The 22,916-nt window shown below is 36.8% G+C and overlaps 1 protein-coding gene across 11 annotated transcripts in view; it reads left to right on the top strand.

The window, feature by feature from the left end:
• Positions 1–21,284, top strand: part of C2CD5 (C2 calcium dependent domain containing 5) — a 66,446-nt gene extending 45,162 nt beyond the window's left edge. For 10 of the 11 annotated variants that reach the window (XM_051784909.1, XM_051784903.1, XM_051784910.1 and 7 more), the window contains 14 exons: positions 1,961–2,147; positions 3,182–3,346; positions 3,967–4,107; positions 6,927–6,990; positions 8,884–8,945; positions 9,413–9,511; positions 9,967–10,056; positions 10,877–10,964; positions 12,006–12,092; positions 13,866–13,916; positions 14,925–15,026; positions 15,869–16,059; positions 19,164–19,310; positions 19,980–21,284. In XM_051784909.1, the coding sequence (XP_051640869.1) occupies positions 1,961–2,147; positions 3,182–3,346; positions 3,967–4,107; positions 6,927–6,990; positions 8,884–8,945; positions 9,413–9,511; positions 9,967–10,056; positions 10,877–10,964; positions 12,006–12,092; positions 13,866–13,916; positions 14,925–15,026; positions 15,869–16,059; positions 19,164–19,310; positions 19,980–20,111 (1,606 nt within the window). In that variant the 3' untranslated portion in view covers positions 20,112–21,284. The remainder of the gene's footprint in view (positions 1–1,960; positions 2,148–3,181; positions 3,347–3,966; positions 4,108–6,926; positions 6,991–8,883; positions 8,946–9,412; positions 9,512–9,966; positions 10,057–10,876; positions 10,965–12,005; positions 12,093–13,865; positions 13,917–14,924; positions 15,027–15,868; positions 16,060–19,163; positions 19,311–19,979) is intronic. The other variant, XM_051784913.1, reaches the window with a different exon arrangement.
• The last annotated feature ends 1,632 nt before the right edge of the window (positions 21,285–22,916 follow it).

Raw genomic sequence — 22,916 nt, 5'->3', positions numbered from 1 at the left:
CTGTTGGAGCTGGTCTAGAGGAGGCCAAGTTGATTAGAGAGAGGGGAAAAAAGGCTGAGAGAATTGGGATTGCTCAGCCTGGAGAAGAGAAGGCTTTGGGGTGACCTCCCAGTACCTGAAGGGAGCCTACAAAAAAGATGGAGAGAGACTACTTACAAGGGCCTGGAGTGACAAGACAGGGGAGAATGGCTTCAAACTGACAGAGAGTAGCTTTAGATTGGGTATTAGAAAGAAATTCTTTAATGTGAGGGTGGTGAGACACTGGAACAGGTTGCCCAGAGAAGTTGTGGATGCCCCAATCCTGACAGTGTTCAAATCCAGGTTGGATGGGGCTCTGAGCAACCTGGTCTAGTGGAAGGTGTCCCTGTCCACAGCAGGGGGGTTGGAACTGGATGATCTTTAAGGTCCTTTCCAACCCAGGCCATTCTATGATTTAAACTCTGTGTTCAGCACCATTTTGGAGATTTACTTTGTGTTAAACGGTGGTCCCCAATATGTCTCTGGAGCACTTGCAGATGTGTCATTTTCTTGAGAATTCATTTCTTAAAACATTCCCATTGCTCAAAAAAAAAAACCCCAAAACCCAACAAAACAAAAAACTGAAGCTATAGAAAGATTTTGAGATGAGCTTGTTACAGTTTGGTGAGTTAGTATGTTTTCCTGATCATGTAGCAAATGAGGTCCATGGAAGAAAGCATTGCTCATTTGTATCACTAAAATGGACAGCTGGCATGTGCTCCTTTCCAACAAAATTTCTCTCTGAAAGTATCCCTGGTGTGGGCTTTGAATTTCAGCCTGTAGGACTAAACCCAAAGAGTGACATAATATAGCCAGAGATGGAATTGCTATACTCTTTCTTTTATTCTTTCAAGGTAAGTACTTTCAGTCTGGTTAATGCTTGAGCTGTGAGGGCACTTGGATGGGGTTGTTTTTCTTTATTCCAGTGTGTGTCTTCAATAACTGTATTAATAGGAATTTTAAAAGTTCTACCAGTAGATGTCATTTCCTATGCTTGTACCTGAAGTGTTTGAGGTTTGCAGCAAGAGAAATGAATGTTTACATTTGGGGTCTTACTCAAAGCAGAGCTGAAAATACAAGTTTTCAGATGACACAGTCTGAAGGAGTTCTTGTAAAGAACTGGCATTTTATTTTACACTTGCAGCAATCCAAAAGAATACACCTCATCAGTTCTGAGGCTTAATTGAAAAGGGCTGCAGGAACTATCCCTTGAAATAATTTTTTTTGAGGAGGTATAATGGTGGTGTTTAACAGCTACCAGACAACTTGCAATAGCAGGAGAGCTGTGTTTGTCTACAGAATTTGCCTTGTAATGATCAGGGCAAATTTTTAACAGTTGCTGCTATGTAATAGGAGTGTTAATTTGTTTAGCCAGACATCCAGTAGATGCTTATCAGGAATCTGTAGATAAGGTCTTAATGTTGCATATTTATTCTATGCTGTCAGACTGTTATGACAGAAACCCTGTGTGATGAGTGTTGTTTCTGTCTGATAACAGCCCTTAAGCATATTTTAAGAAATGAGGTATCATTCAGTGATTTGCAAAAAATACATTATTTGTAATTTTTGTGCTTGATAATCTGCTTTGATAAGGAATATTTTTGAATGCTGCTGAAGGTTATGTATTGTTCTGTTTGATAAGTTTACTTTTTATGTTACCCATTTTAAATGCATATAGAATACAGTTTAATATAATACAGTTCCTACTAAAAATCAAACCTTGCTTATTGAGAGTCGGTACCTCAGTCTGCCTTGATCTCCCCGATGAGAATTTAGTATTTTACTGGATTTTAAAATACAGTAAAAAGAAACTGATTGTATTCAGTTACACAGTGAGGAAAAAACTCAAAACACCCTGTGATGACTTTGAATCTTCACTATCCCATTAGGACTCTGTGTCTGCTGATCCCTGCAGATCTCACGTGCTGCTCTGTGTTCCCAGGTTATGCCGCCTGAAGAAGAAAGCTCAAGCTGAAGCAAATGCAACCTCTATCAGTAACCTCCTGCCATTTATGGAATATGAAGTGCACACACAGCTGATGAATAAACTGAAGCTGAGAGGAATGAATGCTCTGTTTGGGCTGAGAATCCAGATCACCGTGGGGGAAAATATGCTAATGGGGTTAGCAGTAAGTACAGTTTGAATCTCCGGATTCTTTGGCTTTCTTACAGTATTTTTTCAAGAAGACATAGCAGTGTTGTGGAATTCGGAGTGACTAGAGGTATTAAAGTGTCATTTTAAGAATAAATGAACTGATGGAAAGGAAGAAGATGTCTAATTATTGTCAAATCAGGGCAGAATGTCTTTTATCAGCAGAGAAGGAAGATGCAAATCTCTTGAAACCTTGTTAGGGGACAAGAATACTAGAAAGAAGATGAGAGGAAAAGAGATTTTAAATGGTTTAATGGCATAAATTTCAGAAAAATGATTGTGTTCTTTAAAGGTCCTGTGAAAGAGGTCCCTGTTTCTCAAATTGCATTACAGTTCCATGACAAGTAAGGTCAGTTTAGTCTCAGTAAATCTTCTGGTTAGTTGCCAATGAGAGGAAGGTTTGTTGCCTCTTCTGTGGTGGCACTGAAGAAATAAGTGATAGATTGGAAGTGTCTTAGAGTCAAGAATTGTTCATTAACAGTATTTTTCTAACCCCATTCTGTCATGTTGGGTTAGAATAGTGAAATGTGCTGCTTCTTCCTGCATCAGAGGGTGTTTGGGTAATACTGACTAGCTTGCATGTTCTTTTTGTCTTCAGTGATCTGTTTTCTGTAAATAGAAATAGGATTGTCACAATTTCAGTGACACTATAAATGCTTGGGTCAAGTTTTAAATCCTCAAAACCATCACTTGCTTATGCAAAATATCCTGGGACAGAGGTTTTAATTTTTAGTCTTTTCAGAATTTTTAGGTAAGTGAAGTGCTCCACTATGGAAAAATCCCATGAGAAGGAGAGAATTTACCGAAAGAGTTGTGGGATTTTTTCATAAGTGGGATTTTTTTCCTCATAAGTGAATGGGAGAGAGAAATCCATTCATTGTGGCAAGAGGCTGTGCTGTGCATGTCACAGTGCTGTCTGTTACAGCACGAGCATTATGGAAAACTTTATCTGCAAATGTTAGCAGTACATGCTTATGTAATTGTCTTTTTTTCTTAATGACTTTTTAAAAGTCTGCAACAGGTGTTTATCTAGCAGCTTTGCCAACACCTGGTGGTATTCAGATTGCTGGGAAGACTCCAAATGATGGCACCTATGAGCAGCACATATCTCATATGCAAAAGAAAATAAATGACACGATAGCAAAAAACAAGGAACTTTATGAGATTAATCCTCCGGTAAGTAAATCTTTCATTCTTAAAAATAAAACAATCTGAATCAAACATACACACAGTGTATATCCATGACTGCTTAGCGACTGAATCATTGAACATAAGTTTCTTTATTAATAGAGATATAGATCTTTTTAGCTGTATTTTGGGAAGCTACTGGATTTTTCAGATCTCTTCAGCCCCATAGCCAAAAGAATCCTGAAGAAATCTGTAACTTCTGGGAGTGAGCCAGGCTGTTTCACAGATCTGTGTCATATTATGTGGGTTTTTTATGTTAAAAAGAATTCGGTCTCAACCTTGGCTTGGATGAAATCCCTAGCACTTTTTACTCAGCTAGGAACTTCCATACACTATCTCAATCTTTGAGATTTTTTCAAGATCAGTACAGGCATAATTTAAATAAGAAGTTTACAATAGTAACCTGTGCTGGTAACCTGTCCCTTCCAACTCAGGATATTCTGTTCTGTGATTCTGTGATTCTAGATCAGTTTGTACTTATTTAGATTTATTTCACAGTGAAATTATTTTCAGAGTGTTCCGATTCTTAGAACTGTTAACAAGTTGTTTCTGATTGAAATTATTTCTAAGCTATGTAGAACATCTGCTAATTCTTATATCCTTTTTAGGAACTACCTGAAGAAATCATAGGGTCTCCCATTCCAGAGCCAAGACAACGTTCCAGGCTATTAAGATCCCAGTCAGAAAGCTCTGATGAAGTTACAGAGCTTGACCTTTCACATGGGAAAAAGGATGCTTTTGTCTTGGAGGTGATTAAACGTTTTCAGTACTCATGTTCATACTTTTCTTCTCCTCAAATAGATATTAAAAAAAAACTGAGAGAAGTTTTCTTACTCATCTCCAAGGACACATCTTAAATTGTGTAATTTTTTTTCCATTTTGTATCAGTAGAAATTGTTAAATATTGGATTTTGCTTTGTCTTTCTTTTTCTGTTCACTTAAAGCACAGCTGTATTATGCCTAGGGACAGTATCTGAAGAAAGATTGCCCTGCTGTTCATGGACATGTAGCAATATCTAGAATAATAATTGAGAGCCGTTAAGAAATGCCCTTCTGCCTACTTCAAGCAGCAGATCAGACTGATCAAAAACTTAAATATATTTTTATAAACATTGAGGTTCTGTGTTGTCCCAATTTAACAAAACAGAAAAAAAAAAGCTTGTATATTCTTCCGTTTTCAAAGCTCTTATTGTTACAGTTGAATATTCAGAATAATTAGTTTCCAGAACTGGTGGTATTAAAAGCATTCAAAAAACTGCATGTGTCAAGAGAGCAAATAAAAGAAGACTTGCTTTTCTGAATTTCAGCTGATGCTCTTCACAGTTAAAGAATTCATAGCTTCCAACAACACCTTCCAATTCTTTCTACAGTTACAATTAGAAAAAAGAACAACACCTGTAGATAAAGAACTTCTCTCTTCACTAAAATTCAGAGATGTGATTTTAACATTGTACAGTTTTGAAGGAAAGTAGGCAAGTATTAAAGAAGGGCTAGAGTTTTGATCATCCTGTAGATACAGGTATTACAAATACCTGTCCCTGGCTAAGAAAACACTTTAAATTACAGCCTGTAATTGCAGCCTAAGATACATTCAAGACTGTTAATCTTCACAAATCACCATCTTCATAGAAAGTCATCTGGATGAAAAGTTGTAGATAGGGAGAATAAGAGTGTGCTGTAACAGCAGTTCATTTGAAAACAGAGGTATAAAAAGAGAGTGGAAAAATAACAGGTTGGGAGAGTTTGGTGTAATAAATTCAGATAGGTTAGTGCTTCTGCTCTTCTTTGGTTTTCCAGTGCATTACAAAGTAAACTGGGAAGTCCCTGAAAATAACTTTGGTGCCAGTTAACTCTCAAAGTAAAAAGGGAAGAGGACAGTTTTCAGCAAGTATTTTTTGCAGCTGGTCTTAACAGGGTTTTGATTTTAATCTGACAGGAGCAGAATTGTTTCCTCAAAACAAAAGTTATGATTGATGCTCTCTGAGGCACTGTATTGAAAATCAGAAAATACTTTGCTAAATGCAAAAGGAGTTGAATGCCTTTGTGAAAAATAGAGGATTTTGTAAGGCATTAAAAAACAAACAAACAAAAAAACCCAAAAAAACAACCCAAAGACTACTAAATACTGGAAAAAACATAAGCCCAACCTTCATTTCTCTTGTAAAGGCTGTCAAATAGAAGACAGGCAGTGATAACAAAAACTCAGCATACTTTTTCTGTCCAGTTGCCTCATGAAGTGTGATACATTATACCAAAGATCAGCTGGTTAAGGGGGGTTGGAACAGGGGAAGTTTCAAGGTTCCTTCCAACCCAAACCATTCTATGATTATATACAACAAGCAGAGTTCAGCTCTTTTTCTACAGTTTTGGAGAATTCTTCCTTCTGCCTTATTAACTCCAGTATGGACTCTAGATCCCCATGTGTAAGGGAAAAAATCTAAGTACACTGTAGTGTACTATAGAGTGCATAAAAGTAGTACTAATGCTAGCAAGAAAAATAAGATCTGATGTTTAAGGAATATGCTGGTCCTAGAATATACATCCCTGTGTTTTGGTAGTTCAGTCTTTATAGAAAAAAAAGACTTTTTTGCCTGTGAAATCATTTACTACTGCCTTTGTTAAGAGATTGCATGTCAGAAACAATATTTCAGAAGCTTTAATTAGGCTCCTGACTGACCTTTGAAGAGTAAAATCATTGTTCACTGGAAATATGTAAGAAAAAGTTCACTGTGATGAGGAAATGCTAAGAGGTCCTGGGAAGGCAATTGTGACAAGTAAAGCTGTCTGGGTTTTTTTATTATTTGGGGTTTTTTGGGAGTTTTTGAGGAAAAAAAGAAAAAAAAAAAGACAAAACCCTCTTACTTGGAGAGGGACAAGGAGAAACAATACCTGACAGAAAACCTTTTAATACTGGAGTTAAATGATTTCCAAAATACTTGCAAGAAAATGTTAGAAGTCAGAGGTTAAACTTGGATCTCTTGCAGATCAATAAGGCAGAATAAACCTAAAGACACATGACAGAAATATTTAGAGAAGGTAGCAGGGCACATAGCAGTCTGATCTAAAATAAGGTTGGAAGGACTAGAGGTTATTTGGATTGGGAAAAATAATAGTCCCCAAATTCACCTTTTCCCATTCCATTTTCTGCTGTTCTTTCTAAGGAAGGTTTTTAAAATGCTGGGAAGATTTTCATGTGTCTTTAGGACAGGCAAAGAATAATCACAGCAGTGTAATACAGCTTAGCTGGAAAAAGCTGTGAGTTATTATGTGGAACCTTGTTAAGCATTTTAAATTGTTTTATAAAGTCTCTTTATATTATTATCTACTGCACTTTTCTGTGTATTCTGTGCACATAGCTTTATACAGTCTAATTAAGGGAACTATTTTTTGAGTGTTAAGCATATCATAGGCTGCTAGTTAAGATTCAGAGGTCTGGTTCATAGAATCCTTTTCAAAAATCTCAGCCAAGCTGCCAGATACAGATCTTTTGATGACAGAATTTTTACAGCTTTTTGAGACTTCTTACTGGCACAGCAATGTGATTTTCATCAATTATTCCTTTTTACAGATTGATGATACCGATGCAATGGAAGATGTACATTCTTTACTGACAGATGTTCCACCACCTTCTGGTATAGTTAAAACCTTATTTTTCTACTTTATAGTAGAAAAGGAAAAACTGGAACTAGTTTTATTAAAAATTATTTTAAAAAAATGCCACAAGAACTGAAAATATTACTGTTTCTGAAGATTTTTGGACTGACTGACTAATTTTTAGGTTTCAAATCAATTAAAGTAGAACAGAAAACTAATTATTGCCTTATATCAATCATCTTTATGCTATTTGTGGATGTATACATTTCTGTCATACCCTCCCTGATGGAACTTCTGGATGTGGAGAAGAGGTTAATGTAGTTGTCCATTATATGGAAATTGCTCTGGACATTGGGTTGTCCTTGTCCTCCTTGTTGTCACTGTGAGTTTCCCCATGTTTCTTCTGAGCAAGTAACCATTTCCTTTCTAATAACTGGTATAAGTGTTTATAATTTTAAGTCCTGTCGAGCTCAGAACCATCCTTGTCATAGTTATCTGTTATTACCACCAAATCTTTTATTCCTCATTGATTATCCATTGTCCTGCTGCAGTTGAATTTACTACCTTAAAATAAGGCCATTAGCAGTCATCTCATTTTATCCTCTTTTGCAGATAAGTTATGAATATGCTTGAAGCATAAAATCCTGAGTTACAGATACCTCTTCTGTGAAAATGGAGAATTTATTTTGTCTCTCTTTTTCCAGTCTTATAATAATTGCATTTCCTTCAATGACACTTCATTCTTTTAGTCTGGTAGGAAGTCCTTGGTGAAGGAACTTACCATGTGCTTTCTGATGTCCCAAGCAGGCTGGTTCAGTCAGAAATCTTTTGTTTATATACTTCTTGAGAGCTTGTGAGCTATGACTGTTCCTTAGGAAAGTCTTCTCAGCTCCTCTGCAGTGTCTTGTTTTTCCTTCTGCCCATTAACTCCCTTTTCTGGAATAGCTGCTGTGGGCCAGTAAAAGAGATATCTGTATTAGGCAAATAATTAGTAGATCCCAGTCAGTAAGAGCTCCTCACTACTTGAAGATTAAAGAATCCTCTCCTCTGGTAATGGAGCAAGTTTAAGTTAAGAACTCAATGCCATTTAGTCAGCTGTTTGATTTTTTTTTTTTTTTTTTTGCCTTTTCTCTTGTTTATATGAATCTTTATTTTTCATTTGCCCACTTGTCTCCTTCAGACACATCTCTAAGATGGATTCTCTGATGGAAAATAAACATGAGACTGGTTTTCCACTGTTGTGGAAAGCTCTACTTACGTCAGTGGTGAACACTGATGTAAAAAAAAAAAGGGGACATGTTTTCTGCTCTTGTGTTATCATCTCTTCATATTTTTTCCATATCTTACTTGATTCTTTCATATAATTTCTGCTTTTGATGTTCTGAAAGAAAATCTATTAATATTTATATCTTCTTCAAGCTGCTACCCAATTTCTTTTCTAGCTTATTTTTTGCTTTTATATTGGCTTTACCAGATGGGCCTCTTTTCTGCTTATTTAACTATATCTTCAGACTTTCAGCATTGCCTATTTGCTGTTTATAACTTTTCTTACTTTGCTGATTAGTTATTTTTTTTTAAGTGCTGTTTATTTGGACTCAGTCTCTAGATAGTTTCTTTACAGCATCTTTATGCTGTCTGTCAAAGGTTGGCTTTTCAGCTTTTCCTTTCACACCTTGTAGATAAATTTCCTCATTTGTACACAGTTTATCTGTTAGAAATTAGGTGGAGCAGTTGTGGATTTTGGGTGTTTGCTCTCCCTTCAAGAATACTACATTTGTTTTTTGAATGTCAGTCTCATTTCTGGTGTGTTATTCAATATTCAAAACTACATGAGGGAAAATACTTGCATAACATTAAGGTCACATGTTTCTTTAGAAGTATTTTTATATGTCAGTGTATAAAATAGACTTTCCCAAATATTTTCTTCACAGGTTTTTACAGTTGCAACACGGAAATTATGCCTGGTATAAATAACTGGACACCAGAAATTCAAGTAAGGTTATTTATTCAAAGAAAATTGAAACTTGTTGCTAATTGTGTTGAAATATGCTCTAGTAATTTAAATATCTATTCGAGAGCACTACTTTTCAAAGATAAATTAAAAGGATACCCTTAGGTTGGAAATAAAAGTAGTGTTTTGGTAAGAAAAACGGGGTATGAGAACCTGTTTTTTTCAGGGTTTTTTTCAGTGCTGTTGTTTAACAGAGAACCTAATACAAAAATACAAAAGTAATTACAGTAAATATGAACTTCAAGATTTTAGACTTCGTTAAGATCTTGGCTAGATTTTGAAGCCTCTAAAACAGATTGTTGACTGTGTTACTTAGCACGAGGTACTGAGTATGATAACATGTTATGCATTATTTTCCTTCTTTATGAATTTGTTTTGGTTTTAATATATTGGATAAAATATATTCCCTCATATTGGCAAAAAAAAATGTGTGCTTGTTTCTAATTCAGATGTTCACAGCAGTAAGAGTATCCAGATTAAGCAACATTAATCCAACAAATCAAACACTTAATAAGAACTTCAATGATCTCTGTGAGAATCTGTTGAAGGTAAGAATCTTATTTTAAATATTTTGTAATTGTTCAAATGGAAGCAAAGTAAAATTATGCTATACTGAATTATGCTATACATTTTTCATAATTACTTTTTGAAATTAGACTACAAAGTGTCTGTAATTAGTTTGTAAGTTGCTCTAGAACTAAATTCAACCTTTTTAGTATATTAAGGATTTCCAAAGCTTTTTGAATTTGAAGGAGTCCTGGCATTCTATCCTGACTTTTCACACATGTAATGCTTCTTCAAGAAAAATTAATACAGAATCACAGAAGCAAATAGGTTGGAAAAGATCCCTGAGATTTGAGTCCAACCTTTGACCAAACCCCACCATGTCAACTAGACATATGATGACACAACTTCTGCTATGAAAAGAGTTTTGATTCTTAATTTCTCTGCAATAAACCATAGATTTGTTTTTTGAGTAACACAAACATCTTGTCTTCAACAGAGCTTGTATTTTAAACTCCGATCTATGGTTCCCTGCTGTCTTTGCCATGTAAACTTCACAGTTGCTCTACCAGAGGATGAATTAGTTCAGGTGAGTGAACTGCTGCTTTTGACTTTCAGCATGTAGGCATGGCAGTCTGGGCCTTTAATTGCTGTTTGCTGCTCAGAGTGAACTGGGCTATGATTTGATTTATTTGTATGTCTGGTGAATTTGGAAGTAAAACTCAACAGTTCATTCTTTTTCTTCACTGGACATTATGGTCTTGAGTTCACCAGTTTTGGTCCCATCTCCCTGCTCAAGCAGGATCATCTCCAGAGCACATGGCACAGGATTGTGTCCAGACAGTTCTGAAATATCCCCAGTGAGGAATACTCCACACCTTCTTTGGGCAGCCTGTTCTATTGCACAAGAGAGAAGTTCTTCCTCATGTTCAAGTGGAACTTCCTGTGCATCACTTTCTGCTTGTTGCTGTCATTGTAATTCTCTCATTTTTTTTCTTGCCATTTCAAGATGATGTGTTGTATTTTCATTATTTTTAGACAAAATTTTTTTTTTTTAGAAGTACAGCATTATTCTTGTGTTCAGTGAAATACCATTTTCTCTTACAAATACTATGATAATGAATTTCAGTGACCTTTTTTAATGTCTGTTCACCAAGAAAAAGGAAAGAACTGATGAACAAATCCACAAATGTGGGACAAACACTGTCAGGCATATGATCTAACAACAGACCTTACTATTACTATTACCTTTTAGGCTCTGCTGTTGAGGGTTTTAATGGGTATGCTCTGATGATTATTTTTCCCCCCCCCATATTCTGTTTCTGTGCAAAAAGCTGCTTGTTTTCAAAATTATTTTTGCAGATTGCACAAGATATTAAGTTACCTAATAAGCTATTTTTGATTTGCAGATTGCAGTCACAGCTGTTGCAATTACATATGACAAAAACCAAGCATTACAAGCCAACAAAACCCCTACAGAAAAGTCACAACAAAGAGGTAAATATTGTGAGGCATATAAAGAAAAGAGATAGTATTTTACTTTCTTTTTTTTTCCCCCAGTACTTAATGAGTCTGCATTTTAATTTCAGTTACATATAGATAGTTTTACAGGGAGGTTCTTTCAAAACATAGAGGTTTTTTAGAGTTCATGTACGTACCTCCAGCAGGATGACTGACTTATCAACTATTAGGTATTTGCTTTACTTACAGTAACACAAAGATAAAATGTGGTATTTCCTTATTCCATCTACCGTATTTCTTGGATTATTTTTAACTAAAGAATCAGTGTAACAGATGATGACATTTCCATTGTATTTTGAAACATGTGGTGTAAGTCATCAGACAATATTTGTTCTTATAGGCACCAAATTTTGCCCTTACTTCAAGAAAGTAGAAAATAAATTATTCATAATACTTAAAGTTAAAAAGCCTTCTGAAAACCCTTAAGCAGGTCAGTAATGGTTTTGGAGATCAGTGAAGCATATGGAATATGGAGGGAGTAGAAGAGACTACTATAATCTGCATATGTCCTCTTGCTAATGAAGCACCATCTTATGCTAGAAATGTATATATGCAATCTGGAAATGGGAATTCAGACAAAATTTTAAAGATGCTAGATTCTGAGGAATGGAATTAGGTAGTGGACAGAACCATATGCTTCTAAAACATTAGTTATAGCTGACTTCTTCAGCATATTGTTTTCTTTCATGTGAAATAAATCCAAATGTTAATTTTTACTGTAATGTTTAGCTGACATATATCCAACTGCAGAATCAAAACTAAAATGCATGAATTGACTTGGTATTTTTTCCTAAAAATACTAAATCAAATCCTGTTCAATGGAACACAGGTTCTGTTCAGTGTTGCAGCTGGATTTATTGTCAGACACCTAACTGTCCCTACAGAACTGCATAACTATTTGCATATGCTGAAAAAATCTGTTACAGTCAGACCTGACTAAATTGAATCTGCTAATTATTACTTGCAAATCTTATTTTGGGGGTTAATTATCAATTGGGAATATTTTCATTGTTGAAGCATCTACAGATAATGAAGAACAGCTACAATTTCCATTGGAACTTTGCTCTGATCCACTTGCTTCTCAACCATTCTCTCCAGCTAAAGGTCAGTTAAGTGGAGGAATGTTAAACTATTGTTTTTAATTGATTTTTGGGTTCTGATCTTTCATGGTTGCTACGGCTTTAAAATATCTGTACTTTCACATGCTTTAAATATTCTTTGCTACCTAAGCATAATGGGTATATTTACTTTTGAAGACAAATTTTTGTCTTCAATTTTGTCAATTTGGATGGGTTGGCTAATAATTCTATTGGGTTTTTTATAGATTTCCTGTAGCAGTTCTATCTTTCCACTTAGAATATTGAAAATGCTACAAACCACTGGGTGTTTGCTGTCATTTGACTTAGTTATAAATTACCTAATAATTAGGCTTGCTGCATACTGCTTTGCTTCTGTAAATGGTCCATGGAAAGTACATCTGTCTTCTCAGCCTCAGATAATTAATCTGATTGTTTTCATGGTGGGGAACACTTTATTTAGCAAGTACTGGTTGCATGCTGATTTTTTTTTTTAAGTGAAAGGAGTCTAAACTTGTATAGTTAATAATTTGTACAGTGCAGCACACTTCAGCTGTTAAACAGCTGCTTTGTTTTTTACCTGAGATAGAGCAGCATTTCAAGAATGGTTGTCACAGTTTTTTTACAGCTGCATGAAAAATCAGGTGGTCATTCACTGAAATCAGCCATCTTTACTTCCTTCTCCACTGTTGGATTATCTACTCACCAAAATAGCTCCTGAAAGGAAATTTAGTATCTGTGGATTACTGTAAATCTTTTTTTACTAAGATGTTCAAGAGCTCCTTTTCTTTGCCCATTACATCAGTTGTATAAAGAAAGGTACCTGTCACATTTACCTGTACTTTCAGAGGTCATATTAATTTCAGCAATAATATTCTCGTTGCTTTGCAATTTTTTTAAAGTGTTTGCATGTACTTAGCTTTTAATTGGTCACACTGTGATACTGTTGACCTTTTATTTTCAAAAAGAGGAACTATCCAGAAATATCCAGACACTGGAGAGTATCTGTCCCTGTTAGTGGACTGTGTTACCTGTGTACTGGGCACTGACCAGTGGAGGGCAGCCTGTTTCCATGTATCCCTTTTCCTGATGTTTTTCACATTCCATATCGTGCTGTACACAGCCTTAGAGCTTTTCAGCTGGATAACTATTCCATCTGTCATTTCTTCACATCTAGAGTCAAGCTTTCATTATAGTTACATTTACTTAGCAGCTTATTTAATATATTGCTACTTTTCTGTGGGATTGTTATTTTAGAAATATTTGTGTACAACCTTATAAAACAATGAATTTTAATAAATAATCATATTAAAATTACAAAATAGATTTGGTAAAGTTAATTGTTTATAGTAATTCTGTCCCTATCAAAGCACATAGGATACTATACAGACGGGGTGGTTTTTTATTTTGTCCTGTAATTTTTTTTATAAGAATCATAGAATTGTTTGGGTTGGAAGGGACCCTAAGGCTCATCCAGTTCCAACCCCCTGCCATGGGCAGGGACACCTTTCACTATCCCAGGTTGCTCAGAGCCTCATCTAACCTGGCCTTGAACACTTCCAGGGATGGGGCAGCCACAGCTTCTCTGGGCAACCTGTGCCAGTGTCTCACCGCTCTCACAGGAAAGATTTTTTCCTAATATCTAATCTAAACCTACTCTATTCCAGTTTGAAACCATTTGCCCTTGTTCTGTCCTTGCATGCCCTTGTAAATAGTCTCTATCTTTCTTGAAAGCTGCTGTCCTGTACTGTGTGACTCTGCTTAATATATTCTCTGAACGGACTTAATTTTGTCTTATTAGAAACCTTGGAGGGTGCAAGCTCCCACACAGGTATTCCTGCTGCTCAGAGAGGTGAGTTTACTTTATTTAGCTGTATGCCAGCACGGAAAGAGCATTCTTGGGATATTGGTATACTCTTTTTGGATGTGTCTTAATCCAGGAAGCGTTTACTAGTTAACTGAGAATGCATGCTCTGGTGTGGCTTAATGATATCGTAATATTTTGATGTGTTTTTTAATGACAAAAGTCAGATTTGTTAATAATAAGTGTCCCTCTGTCAGATATATTGAATACCACTTTATCTGACAGAAAATGATTTCCCTGAAAGAGCTGTTTTGCTTGTCTTAATTTGAAGTTAGCATGTGTTCCTTCCGTTTCTTCAGGGTAATGAAGAAATGGTGTTTGCAAACCCCTTTTTTTTTTTTTTTAAAGATATGCAAACACTCCTGCAACTAATACCAAAAAGTCATAGCAGAAACAACTCTTACTTCTTATTGTAATGATAATGGGAGGGGGTGTTGGAGGGAGGATGTTGGGGCAAGAAGACAGCATTTTGTAAGAATTCATTTGTGTTTAAAACTGAGGTGTTGTTTCAGCTTGTGACTCTTATCCTCATCACCAAAGCTTTTTTTTCAGTCTGTAGGTTAGTTATTGATAAAGACAGTTGGGAAGTTTCAATTATGACCAGCAGCTCTTTGTGAGGAAAAGAACAGCAATGAAAATTGAAATTAAAAAAGGCTTAAAATAAAGTTAAAGAAGCCAGAACTTAATACCTAAACTGAGATTTAAAAAAAACCTAATCTAGCATAAGTCGTTAATGACTGTATTTGCATGTTTTTTCAGTGATGAAGTCCCAGTCAGGCAGTTGGTTCAGAGCTGGGACATCACCAGAAATCGGTATACTGGTTTGGACAAGTCCAAACCTCTACTGTAACTTTTCCTCTAAACAGACCTGGAAAGGGATGGTTGTTCTCTCTCAGTAATTGCTTCCTCAAAAGGAGCATTGAGATGAGCAAGAGACATCATCCATATTTTTTTTCTGTTTTTTTTTTTCTTTTGTTTTTCTGTCTGTGTTTTCAGCAACGTCAGTTGATTACAGTTCCTTTGCAGACAGATGCAACAACTGGATAGAGCTCATTAAACTGAAAGCTCAGACCATAAGGCGCGGATCAATTAAGACAAGTAGGCGGCTGTTTCTACCACGTTATGATAATCTGAGACATATCTCTGATTTCCCAGTGGTGACTAGTGGAGTTCCCTGCCCAGCAGTAGCATTGCAGAGCGCGTGTAGAATGAATTCTGAGTGTGAAAACTGCCGACATTGTTGACGTCTCTGTAAGCTCCCGTAGGGTTTATGAACCAGTAGCATCAAAAAGCCAACTGTAGCATTTCTGTTCACTTAGTAAAAATTAGCTCTCGATAAATGTTGTACGCCTACTAATTGTATAACATACGCTGCATGGATGTAGGTGTATGTATGATCTTGGAAAATTTGGGGTGAGAAACAGGAAGCAATCACCAAGGTGACAGTCAAGGCAATGGGCACTAAATTAGCAAGTGGTGAGTTGTTTTTTAGTAGTTCTTTGGCCACAGGTCTGACTATCTTGCTTAAATTAGCAGAGATTAATACCTGTTTTAATGGAAAATGCTGCACTGGGGAAACACAACAACTTTCACACTTCCTGTAATTTGTTCCTCCAGCAGAATACGTATTTCAAAATGTTGGCACTTTTTTCTTTACCTTCACTTTATAACTGATTGTTGTACGTGCAGCTGCTCGCCTCAATGTTTTCCTTTGCAGGAATGCCACTCTCCCAAATAAATGCCATTTCAGCTTTTTGTCTCCTTTTGCATGCCTTGCATGATGATTTTCCTTTCTCACGTGGTATGGCTGAGCATCACAGGCAGCTGAATGTTGTCACCAAGCTATTTGGAAACCATAAAGAAGAGGTTTTTTGTGTTTTGGGCAACGGTGGTCGATCCTGATAGTTACTTTCTCCTGTTTTTTTTCCCCATCTTTTCAGCTGCTTCACTTGATAAAGCAAGTCCACTGGCTGAGGGATACTTACGGCACCGTTCTGTTCCGTCGTGCACCAATTCTACCGTCTCAGTTGTTAAGATGACACCTCTTTCTTTTCTGCCTGGGGCTAAAATAACCAAATACCTTGGGATAATCAACATGTTTTTTATAAGAGAAACCACTTCTTTGCGTGAGGTGAGCTGTGTGCCCAGGGATTAGCGTTTTTTGTTAATTGTAATAAGCAAAGGTAGATATCTGAAGAGTTTTGAGTTGGAGTATGGCACAGCCAGGGAAGCAGGATTTGTGTCACTTGAGGGCATGTGCTGAGTGGGGAGTAAGTTCCATTGCACTGTTCTTGTTGGAGAACACACAGAGCTGCTTCATGTTTGGCAACGTTAGGAAAGGGTAACTTAGCCATTGCCATTGCTGTTCAGTTGGATATAATACTAAACCAATGAGTTCCTAGACAGAACTGTATGGAAAAAATGGATCTTTTGACCAAAGTGATAGTTGGGATCATTTGAACCCAAACCAGAGATTAAGTTAAATGCTAAAAGAAATAAATTCATAGAATCACAGAATGGCCTGGGTTGGAAGGGACCTTAAAGATCATCTAGTTCCAAACCCCTACCACCAGACCAAATCATCCATTCTTCTCTCTTTTAGCAAGCTTAATGATTAACTTTCACAGCATATTTGGATTTTAAAATTCTTTGGTTAACACAAGGTTACTCATGTTGTAGGTAACTGTTGTGCTGATTTTTACCATTGCATTCCATGCATTCTCTGTAAAAAACCTCTGTGTGATGAATGTCAAAAAGTATGCCATGGAGTCTAACCACACAACCAGGTTACAGGTGTAGCCAGTGATACTCAAACAGTGATCTCCAGTCTGGGCCTGGAAAACAAATAATCCTCTGAGGATGCCAAAATGCAAGCCATGGTCCTTATCATTTTCATGTCCTTTGGGGGAAGTAGCTGCATCTTTGCTTTTGGCCACAAGTACCTCTTGCCTGGTTTGTCAGTGCTGAAGGGGGTGCTGTTTCTTAATGATTACACATGGATAAAATCAGAGAGCAGATGTTAATAAAGCTGATCAGCCTTCATGAGAAGGAGCTGTGAGCTCTCTAGAGAAATTTTGGTCAGACAAACTTTTGTTTGGATTTTGCAAGTTACAGCCCCTTTTAGCTTGGGAAATCTATGTGTGAAAAGGACAGTATTTTCAAAAGGTTGTATGGTCAGAGCAGGGAAATGGTTATGTGACATTTCTATATGAAGTGCAGCTTTTGTAGATACAAGTTCAGTAGCTGATAAGCAGCTTTGGTAACTGTGATACCAGATCCCAACACAGATGGGTTGCTCAAGAATTTGATTCATCTCCTCCATGAAGTTGGGACAGTTGTACAGTCTCTGGGATACTGTCAGTGTGCTGTTTCCAGCACCCAGGGCAGCTCATTTAAATTGCTTCAGCTCCACAGGCTGTGGTACAAACCAGTCATAACACTGGTTGCACAGTATTGCCCTGAGGCTGTAACAGTCAGAACAGAGCACTTGTTATATCCAGCTCCAGCAATGTGTTTCAGGTTCCACAGGAAAGTAATTAGCAGCATTTCTGGTGTTATTGCTTACAGAATATTGAGGCCCTGTGAATGCTTTCATAGGCTGAAATGTGTACCAGAATCAAAAATGAATAATAATTTAAAGTCTGATTGATCCGATAATTTTAGGTTTTGCTGTTTGCAGGTGGGTACTTTTAATCTTTTTGTTACTTGCTGTCATTAAACTTTGTATTAGGCTTATAATGTATTTTTTTCCCTATCGGTCGCTGTAACTGTTAAAAAATTAGAAAAAATCAAAATTTCATGAGAACGATAAACTTGCATTGAATTTTGATTTTTGTCTGCAGCTGACTTCATTCCTGCTTTATGCTAGGATTGATAAAGTTATAAATTGCCCTTTTGTTTATAAATGTTCATCCAGGATATTTTTTTTAAATGTCTTTATGAATCTGTTCAAGGTAGATTATACTTCTTCCAGTAGATATGAGTACAGCCCATATAAATTCAGCTTAGTTCAATCTCCTCTTCTGCCTGACTCATTTTCACCAGTGACACACACACATGTGGGAAGTCTTGGTGGTCTTGCCTTTCATTTTGAAATTTTACAGATATTTTGAACCAATAGTGAGCTCTGTTTGATCAGTTCATTTTCATAGTTTTTTTTCTGTGGATTTTTATTTTTTTGGTTGGTTGCCTGGTTGGTGTATGTTTTTCCTCACTGTGTAGTTGTTCACATTCTTTCATAAGGGTTATCTAGGAAAGTCCATACTTCTGTTGTTTTCCTTCTCCTTTCACATCATTTTAAATTATTCAACTTGGCACCAAAGAAGTAAAAATTCCCCACAAGCACCATCAAGTCAAAAAAATTAATGAAATGGGATGGCTAGAAGTTCCTTTGGGCTTCAAGGAGGAAAATAAAATAAATAAATAGCTTGAATAGCTCAAGTCTCTGCTCTGTCCCTTGCTTACTTTTTATTTTGAAGGATCGTTTCTTTACTGAGTGTTGAGAACTAATGACAGTCATTAACATACATGAAGTTGGAGTGATCAGAGGTAATGGCCACTCCTTACTGGTAATTTCCAGTAAGTCTAAATCTTTTTAATCCTCAGTATGAATTATTCTTTATTTGATTTCCAGTTATCAAAAAAAAAAAAAGACAGTATCCTTCCTGATGAAAGAATAAAGTTGTTATTGAACTGTCATTGGAATGTTAAATGTTCCTGCAGAGGTGTAGGAATGTCTGAAAAGCATGAGTATATGTAATATACTGACTGCAGAGAATGAGTCACAAATGAATAACCTACTTGTCATACTTTTCCTCAGACAGTAAGTTCATAGAATCACAGAATGGTTTGGATTTGGTTGGATACTAAAGATCATCTAGTTTCAACCCCCTGGCATGGGCAGGGAGACCTTCCACTAGACCAGGTTTCTCAAAGCCACATCCAACCAGGGATGGGGCACCCACTCTGGGATGAATTTCTTCCTAATATCTAATCTACTCTTTGTCAGAGTGTGAAGCTATTCCCCCTTGTCCTGTCACTCCAGGCTCTTTTAAATAGTCTCTTTACATCTGATCTTTAACTGTGACCAGCTAAACAATTAATAGCTTTTAACTTCTCTGCAATACACCATTTAGGATGCACTGAAATATTCAGCTTATAAATATTTAAGAAAAGTATTCAGCATCTTGTATCTAGACCTAACATAACATGTAATATATTTTTTTTCCATTTTAGGAGGGTGGTGTCAGTGGTTTTCTCCATGCTTTTATTGCTGAAGTGTTTGCCATGGTGAGAGCTCACGTTGCAGCTCTAGGGGGGAATGCAGTTGTCTCCTACATAATGAAGCAGTGTGTTTTCATGGAGAATCCAAACAAAAATCAGGTAAATTATGATGTGAAGTGCTGTTGTGATTAGTATGATACAAATACACATTTGATGTATTTAAAAACCAGCAGCTCTGGAGAGCTGTGTCTGCATAACACTTCTGGATATCTTGTGATAATGTTTGAAGAAGCCAAGAGACTTCTCGAACACCTGCCTTAACACAAAATTAGGAATATGGGTAAAAATACTAAGTTTACTAGAATGAAGTAAATTGCAGGAAATTGTTGCACAGTAGTGCTGAACTTACTTAGTTTTCCTGATGTTGCAGTGCAGGATTTTCATCCAAACTCCCTGTAAAAATACCTGGAGTTGCTGATATAAAATGCTTCATTTTGTGCATAAAGGGACAAAGCCTTATTAGTAACGACTAACAATTGAATACAATTGTTTTGGCAAATGGAATATGTTCAAAACAGTAGTGAAAGCAAGTACAGCTACCCAGATATTTCATTTGTGGTGTCTTACAAGACTCCCTCTGCGTGTTTGATAGCACACAAGTGAGTGAATGTAAAAGCAAACATGGCACAGATTGCTTCACTAATGAATTCTAATGATTTGTCTTTCTCCTGATCCCCACTGACTTTTCTGTGTATTTATATCTAGCAGATATAAGTAAACATAAAATACTTTAATAGTTTGGTAACTGAGTATTGTCTTTTTTCCCAGGCTCAGTGTTTAATAAATGTCAGTGGCGACGCCGTCATATTTGTCCGTGAGTCTGAGCTGGAAATGTTACCAGCACAGCCTTCTACGGCTGTTCCTCAGCCCACAAGTTCTGCAGGAGATGTCACAACATGAAGACAGAAAAAGTGGAATAGTCTCTGCCAAATATGAAGATTATTTAAAGTGTGGGAATGTTTAGGTTTGCATCTTCAAAATCAGTCTCCGTAACATTCATAGCCAAAATCCAAGACAATCACTTTTTTTTTTTTTTGTGGTTTAACGTTATGTAAGAGTCAGGGCAGGGTACTGGCAGGTGTGCACTGGTTCCTTTGTTACAATTCCAGGCTGCAGTGAAACCTAGGGAGCAGGTGAAACACTGATAGGAGAGTGTGGATTAGAATAGCAGGCATCACATGGAATTGTGGAATTAAGCAATAATTCTGTTGTATTTTTGAGCTGTTCAACAGGACTACAGTAAGTTGTAATTCAGAACCACTTCTGAAATTGGGTGTCATATGAGCTGACTTTCAGGTCAAGGTGGGAAGGAGGTGATTGTGTTAGCAGCCTTTGTCCAAGGACCAAGAGATTTGTATCCAGGCCAAGAAAATGCAGGCTGGAGCCTGAATTTCCCTTAGACTGTAGACTGTGAAGAGGAAAAAGCAGCACCAAAAAGTCACAGTTTAAATTTCTGCACACTAAAACTATTTTTTCTTTCTTCTTTTGTTTTTCTTTTTTTCTTTGTTTTTCCTTTTTTTTTTTAATGTTGGGGTTTTTTGTTTTGTTTTTATTTCTATGGACTGTTTGTGAACTACTGGCTTATTATTTTTATAATCGTTACTATACAGCAGATGTTTGGGGTGGGTATTTGAGAGAGTTTTTTTGTTTTGGTTTGGTTTTTTGCTTTTGTTTTGGTTTTGTTTGTTTGGGGTTTTTGTTTGTTTGTTGTTTGTTTGGGGTTTTTGGTTTTTGTTTTCGTTTTGGGGTGTTTTTTTTTGTTTTTGTTTTTTGTTCTTTGTTTTTAAAAAGCTGCTAGACCACAGTGCAGTGTTCCTGGGCATGCCTATCACAGGGGAAAAAAAAAAGAACAAAAAGTTCCAAAGTGTGTTTGGTACTGTTAAATGATGTTCACTTCAATATTGACAAAACAAGTCTTTCTGTTATTTAAGGTTTTGTGGAAGAATTGTCCTGAGGTTCATTTTCTTAAGGCATGAATGATCTCTTGTAAGGATGACATAAACTGTCCCCCAAAAGTCAGTTGTGCAGAGGTTATTCTGCAGCTTCCTTCCCATTAAACATGTGGGAAATGCCTGGCTGACTGGAGATTGATTTATGGCTGTGACACTGGTTTCTGCAGGTTGGTTTTGTGAAGGGGGGTTTGTTTGGGGTTTCCTGTTTGGTTTTGTTCTTTTCCAGTGGAAATGAAGGTACTGCAAAGAAAGGAAATTTGTGGTTTCCAGTAAATGTCTGAAAGGTGGTGATATTTTAATGTAACAAAAAAATGCAAACTTTGATTTGAAGATGCATTCTTACTTAATTCTGACAATATCATACATGGAACTTGAACAAAGGTGTAAACTTGAATGTAAATATTCTGTTTAGTGTTGAAATTATACAATGGCATGATTATTTGTTAAAACTAATTATTTCATTGTAAATGAGCATGAAAATCATTCTTGCACAATAAATTTCTTTATAAAATTTATTGCCTTTTTATGTGTGTAATAGGTAAATGTGTAATGATGTAATACCTACTAAAGATGTCCCACCCTGATTCTCCTCAGAGGAACATTTTTTTGTATAGAATGTTACAATATCATTTGTATCCTAGGCTGAAAATTGTATCCTTGGCTGCATCCAAAGCAGCGTGGGCACCAGATGAGGGGGGGATTCTGCCCCTCTGCTCTGGCACCTGCAGTGCTGCCTCCAGCTCTGGGGGGTCCCCAGCACAGGAAGGACATGGAGCTGTTGGAGCAAGTCCAGAGGAGGCCACCAAGGTGGTCAGAGGGATGGAGCACTTCTGCTGTGAGGAAAGGCTGAGAGAGTTGGGATTGTTCAGCCTGGAAAAGAGAAGGCTTTGGAGTGACCTAAATTGGGGCTTTCCAGTACCTGGAGGGAGTCCACAAAAGAGATGGAGGGAGACTATTTACAAGGGCCTGGAGTGGCAGGACAAGGGGGAATGGCTTCAAACTGAAAGATTTTGAGTAGGTTTAGATTAGATACTAGGAAAAAAATCCTTACTGTGAGGCTGGTGAGGCACTGGAACAGGTTGGCCAAAGAAGTTGTGGCTGCCCCATCCCTGGAAGTGTTCAGGTTGGGTGGAGCTCTGAGCAGCATGGTCTAGTGGAAGCTGTCCCTACCAATGATGGGGACAATCCCCAACACCCACCCCAACAACCCCTGAACACCCTCCTCAACACCAACCCCCCAACTGATGAACTTTGACGTCCCTTACAACCCCAACCATTCTATGATCCTACAATTCTGGTATTTTGGAAAATTAATCACCCTTTGTATTTGAAGTGTTTGAATTCGGTCCTTACCAGAACACATCACTAATATACTTAATCAGCTTTCCAATTTCTGCAGCTGTTGCAACCAAAGCTGCCATGAATTAATTTGCCTGTGAACAGTTGCAGCTCTCTTGATTATTTTGCAAGGCAAATCTTGTTCCCCTTTGAAGCTGATGGCAGAATATGAATAATTTCAAAAGGTCTTGGATCTGGCACAAGAAGTTGTTTTCAGCATAAGTATTCAGCATGAAATATTATCTGAAGTAGCACATTAAGGTAGCTGGTTTTGATTATTTTTCTTTTTTGTGGGGTGGTGGTTGCTTCTATGGAAGCATTAATGTCATCTTTTCATTTCTAGCTGTTTAAAGGTCACAGTTTCCTGTAGTGTGTTTCATTAGACATGGAGGAGGAGCTTTCTCATCTGGAAATT

This window comes from Manacus candei, unplaced genomic scaffold (assembly GCF_025592945.1).
Source record: "Manacus candei isolate 608988 ecotype Guabito, Panama unplaced genomic scaffold, ASM2559294v1 h1tg000018l, whole genome shotgun sequence".
Lineage (NCBI taxonomy): Eukaryota > Metazoa > Chordata > Aves > Passeriformes > Pipridae > Manacus > Manacus candei.
The sequence above is the reverse complement of the archived record's forward strand: the minus strand, read 5'-3'. Positions and strand labels throughout refer to the sequence as shown.